The sequence below is a fragment of the Tachypleus tridentatus genome, chromosome 9, assembly GCF_004210375.1.
Source record: "Tachypleus tridentatus isolate NWPU-2018 chromosome 9, ASM421037v1, whole genome shotgun sequence".
In the NCBI taxonomy this organism is placed as follows: Eukaryota; Metazoa; Arthropoda; class Merostomata; order Xiphosura; family Limulidae; genus Tachypleus; species Tachypleus tridentatus.
This window is the reverse complement of record NC_134833.1, coordinates 145,880,153-145,892,678: the sequence shown is the minus strand read 5'-3', so window position 1 is coordinate 145,892,678 and position 12,526 is coordinate 145,880,153. Positions and strand designations below refer to the sequence as shown.

The 12,526-nt window shown below is 35.6% G+C and overlaps 1 protein-coding gene across 2 annotated transcripts in view; it reads right to left on the bottom strand.

Annotated features, from left to right (window-relative positions):
* Nucleotides 1-12,526, bottom strand: part of LOC143226605 (homeobox protein Meis1-like) — a 97,386-nt gene that overhangs the window by 31,170 nt on the left and 53,690 nt on the right. For both annotated transcript variants that reach the window (XM_076457801.1, XM_076457802.1), the window contains 2 exons: nt 6,724-6,862; nt 3,171-3,295 (listed from right to left, as the gene is read on the bottom strand). In XM_076457801.1, coding sequence (XP_076313916.1) covers nt 3,171-3,295; nt 6,724-6,862 — 264 coding nt within the window. The remainder of the gene's footprint in view (nt 1-3,170; nt 3,296-6,723; nt 6,863-12,526) is intronic.

The window sequence follows — 12,526 nt, the reverse complement described above, 5'->3', positions numbered from 1 at the left end:
ACACAGTTTTCTTTACTGAACTGTTTACTATACTACACAGTTTACTTTACTCAACGGTTTACTATACCAAACAGTTTACTTTACTAAACAGTTTACTTTACTTAACTGTTTACTATACTACACAGTTTTCTTTACTGAACTGTTTACTATACTACACAGTTTTCTTTACTGAACTGTTTACTATACTACACAGTTTTCTTTACTGAACTGTTTACTATACTACACAGTTTTCTTTACTGAACTGTTTACTATACTACACAGTTTACTTTACTCAACTGTTTACTATACTACACAGTTTTCTTTACTGAACTGTTTACTATACTACACAGTTTACTTTACTCAACTGTTTACTATACTACACAGTTTTCTTTACTCAACTGTTTACTATACTACACAGTTTACTTTACTCAACTGTTTACTATACTACACAGTTTACTTTACTCAACTGTTTACTATACTACACAGTTTACTTTACTGAACTGTTTACCATACTACACAGTTTACTTTACTCAACTGTTTACTATACTACACAGTTTACTTTACTCAACTGTTTACTATACTACACAGTTTACTTTACTGAACTGTTTACTATACTACACAGTTTTCTTTACTCAACTGTTTACTATACTACACAGTTTACTTTACTCAACTGTTTACTATACTACACAGTTTACTTTACTTAACTGTTTACTATACTACACAGTTTTCTTTACTGAACTGTTTACTATACTACACAGTTTACTTTACTCAACTATTTACTTTACCAAACACTTTACTCAACTATTTGTCCAGCTGTCGCTGGTAATGTCTGAAAGTAACGTGACGATATCACTGCTCGTGTTTGTGACAAGACGTGAAAATAGTTCATCACTGTCTAACATTGTATATATTATAAACATAAGTATGTCTACACACTGAAGACAACAATACATCTTAACGTACACTCCCACGAGTTTTATATCAGGGATACAGTCAGGATGATCTTAGTTTGACGTGTTCATGATATACTACATGGCCAATAGTATGTGGACACCTGACCATCACACCCACATGTGCTTGTTGAACATCTCATTAAAAACCATGGAATAAATATGGAGTTGGTCCCCCCGTGCTGCTATAAGAAACTCCACTCTTCTGGGAAGGGTTTTCACTAAACTTTGGAACATGGCTGCAAGGATTCGCTCATATTTAGCTAAGAGAGCATTAGTGAGGTCGGGATGTCGGGCAAGGATGGCTGGGTCGTAGTAGGAATTCCTATTCATCACAAAGGTTTTCGATGGGGTTGAGTTCAGGGCTCTGTGAAGACTAGTCATGTTCTTCCACACCAACCTCGGCAAACCATGTCTTTATAAATCTCGCTTTGTGCACGGGGACATAGTCATGCTGAAACAAAACAATTCTTTACCCAAACTGTTGCCACAAAGTTGGAAGTACGCAGTTCTCTAGAATTTCACTGTATGCTATATCATTAAATTTCCCTTCACCAGAACAGAGAGCCTAGGCCCAAACTATGAAAAATAGCCCCAGACCATTATTCCTCCTCCATAAAACTTTACAGTTGGCACTATGCATTCAGGGAGGTAGCTTTCTCCTGGTATTCGCCAAACCCAGATTCGTCCGTCAGATTGCCAGACAGTGAAGCGTGATTCATCACTCCAGAGAACGTGTTTCTACTGTTCCAGAGTCCAATGGCAGTGTGCTTTACATCACTACAGCTAATGCTTGGCATTGCGCATGATAGTCTTAGGCTTATGTGTGGCTGTTCGGCCATGGAAACCCACTTCATGAAGTTCCCGACGAACAGTTGTTGTGCTGACATTGCTTCCAGAGGCAGTTTGGAACTCGGTAGTAAATGTTGCAACTGTGGATAGACGATTTGTATGCACTTCAGCACTCGGCGGTCCCGTTCGGTGAGCTTGTGTAGCCTACTGCTTCGTGGCTGAGCTTTGTTGCTCCTAGACGTTTCCGCTTCACAATAATAGCACTTATGGGACAGCTCTAGCAGGGAAGAAATTTGACGAACTGACTTGTTGGAAAGGAGATCCTATGACAGTACCACATTGAAAGTATTGAAAGCTCTTCAATACGACCCATTCTACTGCCAATGTTTGTCTATGGAGATTGCATGGCTGTATGCTTGATTCTATGCACCTGTTAGCTGAAATAGCCAAACCTGCCAATTAGAAATGGTGCCCACATACTATTGACAATATAGTGTAACTGACCAGTCTTTTTCATCCAATGTTTCAATCTCACTCAACAAGACTGGACTTGTTTTTCTCTTTACTCTTGATACTTACCCTTAATCTCCTTCAGCGATCAAAAATAAACGTGAGCTCTACAGAAACGAACGTAGCATCCAGAGCGACTAAGCCCCCAGTTAACAGAATATATTATACGCACTCCAGTAGGGTCCCCAAAGTGTTGTTTCGAGAGTAGATAAAACCAAAATTAAGAGTAAAATTTTTTCTTGCTTTTGACATATGTCAAGCTCTGTTGTAGTCTACAGAATACATAATTCTTCTCGTGATTCATATCATGCCTACGTTGTAGTGACGTCAGAACTTCACAAAATGCAACGATACGCGTCTCTTATGTAACGTATGTGTAGTGCCTACTGACTGACAGAAAAACAACATTTTACTGTTTAGCAGTGCGAGTGGTTACAAATGACCCCTTCAGGCGGCGTTCGGTCCCCTTTCAGGGAAATAAATAGTCGTTCCTTGTTAACAGAAAATACAAATAATAGACATTTCAAACTTACAAACTATCCGTGTTCCTTAAGTGATATAAGGCAATGCCAGATGGAATGATAAGGGGTTATTTGATCAACTATAATTGTATTTGTCTTCTGTGAAAGAGTAGCTAATCAGGAGCTTTAATAATCCATCCTCCTTCCCCTACCAAATAATTCTTGTCCCCCACTGGTACATCGGTAAGTCTACCTAGTTACAACGATAAAATCAGGGGTTCGATTCCCCTCGGTGGACTCAGCAGATAGCCCGTTGAGGCTTTGTTATAAAAAACAACAACAAACAAACCAAATAATACTTATTTATAGAATGAAGGAGCGCATGCAGCTCTGATATAATGTGGACAAAATGAGATCAAATCATTGTGTATACACGTGCATTGCTTTATAATGGGCCCGTATTTTATATACCACTTACAGAGAGATGCTGGAACAACCACGCCCTCAACATATTGGTGGCAACTTTAGGAAACAGTCCTCTTTTCTTTTGTTTTTTCACTCGTTCGTCATCGTCTTCTTCGCACGAGCCCAAATAATTGCCACCTGTAGATGGGAAAGGAAAAACCCAAATCAGTATTCACTTTGTTAGGTGACTAATGTATGTAAACGTTCGAATTCCCGTTACATCAAACATGCTCGCCCTTTCAGCTGTAAGGGCGTTATAATTGGACGGTCAGTCCTACTATTCACTGGTAAAAAGTAACCTAAGATTTGGCAGAGGGTGGTGAAGACTAGCTGCCTTCCCTCTAGTCTTACACTGCTAAAATAGGGACGGCTGGCGCGGATAGCCCTCTTGTAGCTTTGCTCGAAATTAAAACAAGCAATCATTTATGGAATATTACCGAACTTTCAGGTATATCTTTGGCGGAACATTACCAGACTCTACAGGAACATTTTATTTTCGTTTTATTGTGTTTTTATTACTGAGGGCCTGGGATGGCAAGATTAGTTAAGGCGTTCGACTCGTAATTTGAGAGTCACGGGTTCGAATCCCCGTCGTACCAAACATGCTCGCCCTTTCAGCCGTGGGGGCGTTATAAAGTGACGGTCAATTCCACTATTCGTTGGTAAAAAGTAGCCCAAGAGTTAGCGGTGGATGGTGATGACTAGCTGCCTTCCCTCTAGTCTTACATTGCTAAATTAAGGACGAACGCAGGTAGCTCTCGTGTAGCTTTGCGCGAAATTCAAAAGCAAACAAGCAAACAAACATTACTGAGTTATCAACCGTTGTTGTTAATATTATGATAATACGGAATGTACTAAGTTTTGCTATATCACTTATATCATCTTTTCAATTTTATTTATAACCACTGACGACAAACAATGAATAACTATGATTAACTCGAAGACAGGTAAACCTTTGAAACTGGAGGGGGCTGAATAAACGGTGAACTTGATGAAAATTTACAATATTAAAGGCTGGAGTGTGCTGAATAGACGATGAACGTGACGAAACTTTACAACATAAGAAGCTAGAGTGTGCTGAATAGACGGTGAACGTGACGAAACTTTACAACATAAGAAGCTAGAGTGTGCTGAATAGACGGTGAACGTGACGAAACTTTACAGCATAAGAAGCTAGAGTGTGCTGAATAGACGGTGAACGTGACGAAACTTTACAACATAAGAAGCTAGAGTGTGCTGAATAGACGGTGAACGTGACGATACTTTACAACATAAGAAGCTAGAGTGCGTTGAATAAACGGTGAACTTGACGAAACTTTACAACACTAGAGGTTGGAGTGTGTTGATTAACTCCAGGGAACAGAATTGCTCAACGGTGTTCATCGCCAGTTCTAAGACTACTCTAATTGTTTAGTGGGATTTGACTGTCACTCTTATAACGCCCAAATAAAGCGTGATTTTTAATATTTTTTTCAGTGGAGGAACTTGAGACGTGGACCATTTGATTCACAGTGAAACATAATAAACATCCAAGTTATATCTTGCTCATAATCATGTAATTGTTGGATTACAAAACGTGTATTGATGGTATTATCTATTTATGAAGCAACATCTAAACCCCTTCTTACAGTTTATAAATCAGTTAATGAAGTTAAGTCAAGTCATGGTTACATCAACACCTTCTTACAGTTTATAGGTCAGCTAATGAAGTTAAGTCAAGTCATGGTTACATCAACACCTTCTTACAGTTTATAGGTCAGCTAATGAAGTTAAGTCAAGTCATGGGTACATCAACACCTTCTTACAGTTTATAGGTCAGCTAATGAAGTTACGTCAAATCATGGTTACATCAACACCTTCTTCAGGTTTATATATCATCTAATGAAGTGAACTCAAGTCACGGTTACATCTGAACACTTTCTTACAGTTCACAGATCAATTCATGAAGTTAAGGCAAGTCACGGTTACATCTAAAGTATTCTTGAATATTATTAAGTGTTTTTAATTGAGTTATATTCAATGTACTTGTTAGAGATTATAATGTGGCCCTTTAAATTACAAGTAAAAATAGCCAAAAACTCTTACTATCGATCAATAGTGTTTGTAAATGTTTTTAGAATAGTACTGAGAGAGAAATTGTTGGTTTCCAAATTCTAGGGAAAACATTTATAATCCAAAGAGAGCTTTCGTTTGTATATAATAGAAATCTTTACTAACCGTGCCTAGTTTTGAACTGATATTAGAGCAGCTAATGAACAGCACCCACCGCCAATTCTTGGGTCTCTTGACGCAAACCTAGGGTCCTTGATCCATGGATCTTCAACGTCATCTACTCGGTTAGAGCACGTGATGTTCAGGCTACTATTGGACTACACGTGACTCCCCAGGGTCACACACCAGATGACGGTGCGTGTTCTAGGTAGTCCTACTCCCTCCTCGGCCCGTGATTTTTACCATTAAAACTGACAGAAAGAGCTGTTTCCAGCACGTGCTAAGTTACCGAACTGGAATAACTAACCTCACTTTCGCGGTAAACATGGCTGCAATAGTAAAAGCGTGTACGGCACAAATTTTGTACTAAAGCTAAAACGCACAAATATGAGTTAATTCAATTAGCGCTCATGCACACGCACTTCTATAACACTTGTTTACAAACTTCTTGCCTTTCTGCCCCTAAGAAAACCACCCATTTCCAGAATAGTTGAAATTGAGAATATTCTGTAACAACTAACGGAACACGAGACGGTTCAACCAATATTTTGATGTGATTCATCGTCCATAACGTGAAAACAGAAGACGTAGGTAACAAAACTTTGACACAACTACTGATAACAAATAGAAGAACAAATACATCTTATAAACTGAGAATATAAGATGTTTTATCCAATGATGTTCGTGTCCACTAAATATCCATTGATGCTCTTGCCCACTAGCTATTCTCTGACGCTCTTGACCACTAGTTATTCTATGATACTCTTGTCCACTAGTTATTCTATGACGCTCTTGTCCACTAGTTATTCTATGACGCTCTTGTCCACTAGTTATTCTATGATGCTCTTTTCCACGAGACTTATCGAATTCAGGTCTAAAGATACAAATTCTACCATCGTACATTCTAAAAATCCTAGAGACAGAAACTAATGAAACGATTGTGTCATCTGAGGTTTTCTCTAAATGTGGACACTTTTAAATGTGCTGATACTTGTCCTAATAGAAAGATGATATCATCTGAGGTTTTTCAATAGCGAAGAACACTTCTAAATGTGTTGATATATGCACTTGATGGAACGGTTGTGTCATCTGTGGTTTTCAGTAGCGAAGGACACTTCTAAATGTGTTGATATGTGCACCTGATAGAACGGTTGTGTCATCTGTGGTTTTCAACAGCGAAGGGCATTTCTAAATGTGTTGATATATGAGCCTGATGGAACAATTGTGTCATCTGTGGTTTTACATATTATTATAATTTTTCAAACTGCAGGTAGAAAATGCACTAGCTTTATATCATGAATGTTTGTAACTCGATCGATTTTTAGGAGACATATAAAATGTAATTTCTTGCTTACCAGTTTCATTATGGTTATCCAAGCTTATATGTGGAGATGCCTGATGCGACATAGACCCTGGCGTATCCATTGATCCTACTGACGATCGATCTTCATCCATACTGCCTCCGTAGGGACTTAATGAATCTGAAGCAAGCCGCTGAAACAAATAGATACTTATCATAAAGAAAAGTTACTGAAAAATTAAAGAACATCATTGGGAAAATTATTCTACAACATAAAGTATATCTTCACAGTTATGTCAGATATTAGAAAAAGTTAATCCAGAAAATAGCATATAGTAATGAAGGGCATTATTGCAGAAAGTAGTACACAGAAATAAGAAAAATTAGTACAGTTACAACGCATTTCATTGAATGAAGTATTGGTTTGTTTATTTTGGAATTTCGCGCAAAGATACACGAGGGCTATCTGCGCTAGCCGTCCCTAATTTAGCAGTGTAAGACTAGAGGAAAAGCAGCTAGTCATTACCACCCACTGCCAACTCTTGGGCTACTCTTTTACCAACGAATAGTGGGATTGATCGTCACGTTATAATGCCCCCACGGCTGAAAGGGCGAGCATATTTGATCCGTAGGGGATTCGGACCCGCGACCCTGAGATTACAAGTCGAACGCATTTAACCCACCTGGCCATGCCAGGCCTGGATGGCGTAACTCCAGAAAATAGATTACTGTTTTATTGAAATATTATACCAATCTTGAAATTCATACTACTAACCTACGCATCTGATACGATTTTTGTTTTGTCAACATTTATATAAAACCAGTGATTTCTGGTATCACAGTAGTTTTAATTTAGAATTTCCTCTAATCTTTGACCTACTTCATACAATAACCTCTTTCCAGAACTATCAAGATATTTTAATCCACTTCGTAATAATCTTGTTTTTAGGATTACCAGAAATCTCTAATTCACTTTATAATAAACGCTATCTAGGACTACCAATTATCTCTAATCCACTTCATTGTAATCTTACTTTATGATTACCAGTAATAATAAAACAACTATCTAGGACTAGCAATACTCTCTATTCTACTTTCTTATAATCTTACGTTAGGATTACCAGTAATAATAAACTCTATCTAGGACTAGCAATACTCTCTATTCTACTATCTCATAATCTTACTTTATGATTACCAGTAATAATAAAACAACTATCTAGGACTAGCAATACTCTCTATTCTACTTTCTTATAATCTTACGTTAGGATTACCAGTAATAATAAACTCTATCTAGGACTAGCAATACTCTCTATTCTACTATCTCATAATCTTACTTTATGATTACCAGTAATAATAAAACAACTATCTAGGACTAGCAATACTCTCTATTCTACTTTCTTATAATCTTACGTTAGGATTACCAGTAATAATAAACTCTATCTAGGACTAGCAATACTCTCTATTCTACTATCTCATAATCTTACTGTAGGATTACCAATACTAAAATTTCTATATACTACTACCAATAACCACTAAATCATTTCGTAACAACTTTAGTCTAAGGCTATCACTAGTATACAATCTACAGCTTAATAGAATACAGATGATGTGTAAACCACTTCTTAAACAATATATTGAATAATACATGCATGCTGCTTTTGTTGTCATAAACTGTAGCTATGCACCAAGAGATAGGGTTTTACGGTTAAAGACAGTGTTGTAGCGCTACAGCTAGTCTTATAGTGTTAGAAATACCCTTGTACTGTTAGAGACGGCCTTACAGTGTTAGAGTGCGTGTTTTCTTATAGCAAAGACACATCGGGCTATCTGCTGAGCCCACCGAGGGGAATCGAACCCCTGATTTTAGCGTTGTCAATCTGTAGACTTACCCTGAACCAGCGGGAGGGCATCAGTAATAGAAATACCCTTCTACTATTAGAGGTGGCCTTAAAGTGTTAGAAATAAATTGTACTTTTGGAGCTGACCTTATAGTGTTAGAAATACCCTTGTACTATTGGATATGACATTATAGTGTTGGAAATAATTTGTACTATCTGAGATGGTCTTACAGTGTTAGAAATATGGTCAAATATGTACCTAATGGTCGAATATAGGCTTATAAAAACGATGGCACACCCAAACACTTAAAAGGTCGAATTACAGGTTTATAAAAACGACGATACATCCAAACACTCAAAAGCCAAGGATGCTGTGCGACATATCAAACATTGTATAACACAAAATGTCGCCAATGGTGAAGAGTATGTTTATGAACTCAAAACGTTAACATTAGAGGTTCGATTTTCTTGGTCAACGCATCACATAGCTCGATGTCATTTTTTAAAAAGCAAGAAAACAAACAAACAAGTAAGCCTAAACCATAGCACTTTACAATTAAAATTACTAAGTATTATATAACCTGACATACCGGACATTACAAGTAAAATTACCGAAAACTATAACCTAACATAATGGACATTACAATTAACATTACTAAAAACTAAATAACCTGAAATACTGGACATCGCAAATAACATTACTGAAAAGAATATAATATAGGATACAGGACATTATAATTAACATTACTAAACAGAATATAATATGGGATACTGGACAGTACAATTAACATTACTAAATACTATACAGCTATAGACTGTGATTTAAACAACTAATACTGCATAGCCGACGATACAGGGATTACCAGGGATATTACTGAGCATTACAAACGTAGAATAATGTAGTATAAAGTAATATTACTAAACGTTAAAACACCTGGAATGATGTGGTAAAAAGTAATATTACTAAACGTTAAAACACCTGGAATGATGTGGTAAAAAGTAATATTACTAAACGTTGCAACACCTGGAATAAGGTGGGGTAAAAGTAAATAACAAACCTGGAATAATATTACTAAACGTTACAACACCTAGAATAATGTAACAACATCTGGAATAATGGGTAAAGTAATATTACTAAACGTTACAACACCTAGAATAATGTGGGGTAAGTAATAATACTAAACATAACAACACCTGGAATAATGTGGTATAAAGTAATATTACTAAACGTTGCAACACCTGGAATAATGTGGGGTAAGTAATATTACTAAACGTTGTAACACCTGGAATAATGTGGGTTAAGTAATATTACTAAACGTTACAACAACTAGAATAATGTAGTAAAAAGTAATATTACTAAACGTAACAACACCTAGAGTAACGTGAGGTAAGTAATATTACTAAACGTTGCAACACCTGAAATAATGTGATGTAAGTAATATTACTAAACGTTACAACACCTAGAATAATGTGGGGTAAGTAATATTACTTAACGTAACAACACGTGGAATAATGTGGGTTAAGTAATATTACTAAACGTAACAACACCTTAAATAATGTGGTATAAAGTAATATTACTAAACGTTACAACACCTAGAATAATGTAGTAAAAAGTAATATTACTAAACGTAACAACACATTGAATAATGTAGGAAAAAGTAATATTACTAAACGTAACAACACCTTGAATAATGTGGTATAAAGTAATATTACTAAACGTAACAACACCTAGAGTAACGTGGGGTAAGTAATATTACTAAACGTTGCAACACCTGAAATAATGTGATGTAAGTAATATTACTAAACGTTACAACGCCTGGAATGATGTGGTAAAAAGTAATATTACTAAACGTAACAAGATCTAGAATAATGTGGGGTAAGTAATATTACTTAACGTAACAACACCTGGAATAATGTGGGGTAATTAATATTACTTAACGTAACAACACCTGGAATAATGTGGTATAAAGTAATATTACTAAACGTTACAACACCTACAATAATGTGGTATAAAGTAATATTACTAAACGTTACAACACCTTGAATAATGTAGTAAAAAGTAATATTACTAAACATAACAACACCTTGAATAATGTGGTATAAATATTACTAAACGTAACAACACCTAGAATAATGTGGGGTAAGTAATATTACTTAACGTAACAACACCTGGAATAATGTGGGGTAATTAATATTACTTAACGTAACAACACCTAGAATAATGTGGGGTAAGTAATATTACTTAACGTAACAACACCTGGAATAATGTGGGGTAATTAATATTACTTAACGTAACAACACCTGGAATAATGTGGGGTAAGTAATATTACTTAACGTAACAACACCTGGAATAATGTGGGTTAAGTAATATTACTAAACGTTATAACATCTTGAATAGTGTGGTATAAAGTAATATTACTAAACGTTACAACACCTACAATAATGTGGTATAAAGTAATATTACTAAACGTTACAACACCTTGAATAATGTAGTAAAAAGAAATATTACTAAACATAACAACACCTTGAATAATGTAGTAAAAAGTAATATTACTAAACGTAACAACACCTAGAATAATGTGGGGTAAGTAATATTACTAAACGTTATAACACTTAAAATAATGTGGGGTAAGTAATATTACTAAACGTTACAACACCTAAAATAATGTGGGGTAAGTAATATTACTAAACGTTACAACACCTGCGATAATTTTCTGTGAAATAAATATTATATACTACTTCTTTACTCAGGCATGGGAGTGTATGAATAAATATTACAGAGCATTAAAAAGGCAATGCTACAGAGAACAGAACAAAAACGATCTCACAGCGCTGTGTCTATACTTTGATTTCGTGAGCCAGTAACCACAACATTTGCATTCCATTTTGAATTTTTTTCACATTTTGTTGTCATCAATGTTCAGGCCATACAAAGTCAGGTTCAGGTGACCGCTTCCTTCCTTTTACGTTCCAGTTATAACGATATTTCTAAACACGTTAGCTACCAACGGAACCTAGCGCATAAAATGTGTAACATACGTAAAACAATTAAAAAATAAATTTTAGAGATATGGATCAATATGAGTTGCTCATTCTTTTAGCAAGGGTTATAGATTGCAAAGACTATCTTTAGTTTTTTATTTCTGCTTTAGGTTTCATTTTCTTTTAGTTAATCCAAACTGTAAGATGCAATAACAGTGGACCAAGGAAACAGTACAATATGATAACATCACGTCACTGGACCAAGGAAACAGTACAGTATTATAACATCACGTCACTGGACAAAGGAAACAGTAAAATATAATAACATTCAGTCACTTGACCATGGACACAGTGCTGTATAATGACATCTAGTCACTTGACCAAGGAAACAGTACAGTATAATAGTGTCCAATCACTTGAACAAAGAAACAGTCAATACAATAACATTTAGTCACTAGACCAAAGAAACATTGTAGTATATTAACATCTAGTAACTAGACCAAGGAAACATTGTAGTATAATAACATCCAGTCACTAGACCAAGGAAACATTGTAGTATATTAACATCTAGTAACTAGACCAAGGAAACATTGTAGTATAATAACATACAGTTACTAGACCAAAGAAACATTGTAGTATATTAACATCTAGTAACTAGACCAAGGAAACATTGTAGTATAATAACATCCAGTCACTAGACCAAAGAAACATTGTAGTATATTAACATCTAGTAACCAGACCAAGGAAACATTGTAGTATAATAACATCTAGTCACTAGACCAAAGAAACATTGTAGTATATTAACATCTAGTAACTAGACCAAGGAAACATTGTAGTATAATAACATCCAGTCACTAAACCAAAGAAACATTGTAGTATATTAACATCTAGTAACTAGACCAAGGAAACATTGTAGTATAATAACATCCAGTCACTAGACCAAAGAAACATTGTAGTATATTAACATCTAGTAACTAGACCAAGGAAACATTGTAGTATAATAACATCCAGTCACTAGACCAAGGAAACATTGTAGTA